This window comes from Anneissia japonica, unplaced genomic scaffold (assembly GCF_011630105.1).
Source record: "Anneissia japonica isolate Jap-2015-1 unplaced genomic scaffold, ASM1163010v1 scaffold35180_len11717_cov102, whole genome shotgun sequence".
Taxonomy (NCBI): domain Eukaryota; kingdom Metazoa; phylum Echinodermata; class Crinoidea; order Comatulida; family Comatulidae; genus Anneissia; species Anneissia japonica.
In genome coordinates this window covers 2,753-5,177 of record NW_022694419.1, presented here as the reverse complement: position 1 = coordinate 5,177, position 2,425 = coordinate 2,753, and the positions used below count along the sequence as shown (strand labels likewise).

The window sequence follows — 2,425 nt, the reverse complement described above, 5'->3', positions numbered from 1 at the left end:
GGTTGAGTGTTGATTAGACGAAATAAAAGAAAAGAAAAACAAACAAATTATGTGTCAATCTTCGTTTATTTCAATTTTAAATTCAACAATGCATTTGCGAATGTTCGCATTTTCCTAACTCTAACAGAAACGGATTATAAAAATACACAGATATGTAAAAAAAACGAACAATTTTTTTTTTACCGTACCAACAAAGTAACTTTAAATATCAACCAAACAATGCCTATAGCTTCAACTATACAAAGTGTCCACCCTATTGCCGCGAGTGCGACGAGACTGATGTGATCCGTCGACGGCGAGTCCAGATAGGCGTTCTTCGCCTGCACGTTCGGCAAGTGCTCCGAACGCCTTGGGTCCAACTCCAAGTCGGCGTTCTGCACGTGCTCCGACGGTCTTGGTTCCAACTCTACGTCCGCGTTCGTCTTTTCCTCCGTCTGCACGTGTTCCGACTGGTCCAACTCGACGCCGACGTTCGTCGACATCCAACTGCAATGCGGATCTTGCTTGCGGGTACGATCTTTCAGGAGTCGGCAATGCCGTTGAAGAGGGATTTCGTAAAGTCGATCGGTAGAGGTTACGTACAAAAAATTCCCGTGCAACCCGGCGTTCGTGATCGGTTGCTCCGTCGCGCGCATGACGTACAGAAGGACGGCCCGATTTTCCAACAGCACCAATTTCAAGACTCGGCCGTCGTCCGTTCCGACGAAAACGACCGTACGGTTACCAGTCTCAGTCACGGTCAAAGTCTTCAACCTGTAGTTTTGTCGAACGAGCGTAAAGAGCGGGTCCCCACTTCCGACCGGTTCGTACAGCGACGGGTGCGATTTCACGAAGTTTAGATCTTCGTACGAGAGTGGAGTCGAGTCGACCGAACAATCGCCCGGTCTGTTGTTTGGAACGTCCTCGTCCGGGATGCGTCCCCAAGGCGCCGTCGGTCGCAAGAACGGACCTCTTTCGAAGTTGTCCCTTATGTCGTCGAGGCCGAAACGGCAGATGGCCGAGGCGGGTATTTCGTGTTCGCCCGTCGTGAAAACGGCGTAGTAGAAGACCTTTCCCCCGCTGACGGTCCGAACGACGTCCTGCAGGTAGTTGAAGCGAAACGGAAATTCCCCTCGGAACGAACAGTCGAGTCGCGCTTTCAGAAAAGTCGTCCAACTGGAGTCCAGTATAGTTCTGCCTCCCTTGTCGTCGGTGCAAACGCGTGCGATTCGCGAACGATAAATTTTTTCGCAGTTTTCTACGGAAACTTCTCGGAAGAAGAAAAACACTTCTCTGCCCTCTACAAACGATCCGACGAATTTCGGGTGATTCAGCCACAACGAATCGTGCCTCTTGGTTATGAGAGGAACGGCGTTGCCCATCGACCTCGTTAGTGCGGAATCCCTGCCGTTGAAATCGGCGACCGTCCCGGCGTACAGGCTACCCTCCGCGAAGACGGACGTTACTTTTTGGTCGACGGCGAACGGACAATTGTACAGACCGTCCGTCGCGTTCCTTCTCCTCCAATCACTCTCCAAGTTCGACATCTCGGCATGAATGCACTTCGGTTTCTGAGCGTTGGTTCCGCAGATCAACACTCGACCGTTCGTTAAATCCGGAGTTACGATTTTCACGTAGTTCTGGCAGTTGTGTTCTTCCTTCCCTTTCAATCTGCACTTCTTCTTGGCGACCGAGTCCGGCATCCAGTCTAACTTCGTAGCCGTCGAGGATTCTAGAGTTCGATCGAGATCGAACACGAACGCCGAGTTGTTCGCTCCCACGAACAGGGTTCGCCACTCATTCACCACTCGCATTTCGACGATGGACGAGATGCCGACGCTCGTTGCGAAATAGACGTCGATTTCGTCCGTCGAAGGCGATTGATCTTCGGTCGGCATAGGATACGCGACCGAAAATAACATCACTATCAGGGCGAAGAAGAACAGCATGCCGATTGTATTCTACTTTCTGCGTCTCGCGTTCATATGTTGATTTCGAAGCCAGTTGTTCGAGTATAAAAACAAGAAGAATAAGTAATTCGGGTAGCATTGTTCGTTCGCGACGAACCATGGCGTTGACGTTCAACATCAAACTCGAAGAAGGAAGAGGGACGTACAGGGCGAAAAATGGATTGAGACGTTGGACGGTCATGTCCGGCTTCGTACAAGGTTTCGCGGACTTTAGACTCGGATGCGGAGAAGACGTCTATCGTTCCGGCGGCCAGATACTGTTGGATCTCTCCTCCGTCGCGACGTGTTCGCGCCCGATCGCAACGACCGTGAGGTTGTTGCGGTTTCTGGACGAAGACTGCAAGTCGGAAGAGGACTTGGGCGACCTGACCGCGTACGTGTTCGCCGTGTCCGTCGCCGCATACCTGCTGCTGAACGAAGATCTCAAAGATGCGTTGCTGGAACGGACCAAACGCAATCTGCTGGAGAGCACGAAG

The 2,425-nt window shown here is 51.5% G+C and overlaps 1 protein-coding gene across 1 annotated transcript; it reads right to left on the bottom strand.

The window, feature by feature from the left end:
* Positions 1 to 179: 179 nt before the first annotated feature.
* Positions 180 to 1,793, bottom strand: LOC117101054 (semaphorin-1A-like). Its single transcript, XM_033240918.1, has one exon. The coding sequence runs from the start codon at positions 1,791 to 1,793 to the stop codon at positions 180 to 182; it is 1,614 nt and encodes a 537-aa protein (XP_033096809.1).
* Between the last annotated feature and the right edge of the window lie 632 nt (positions 1,794 to 2,425).

Coding starts and splice junctions, on each gene's coding strand:
- LOC117101054 (XM_033240918.1), bottom strand. CDS start 1,793: ATGCGAGTGGTGAATGAGTGGCGAACCCTGTTCGTGGGAGCGAACAAC.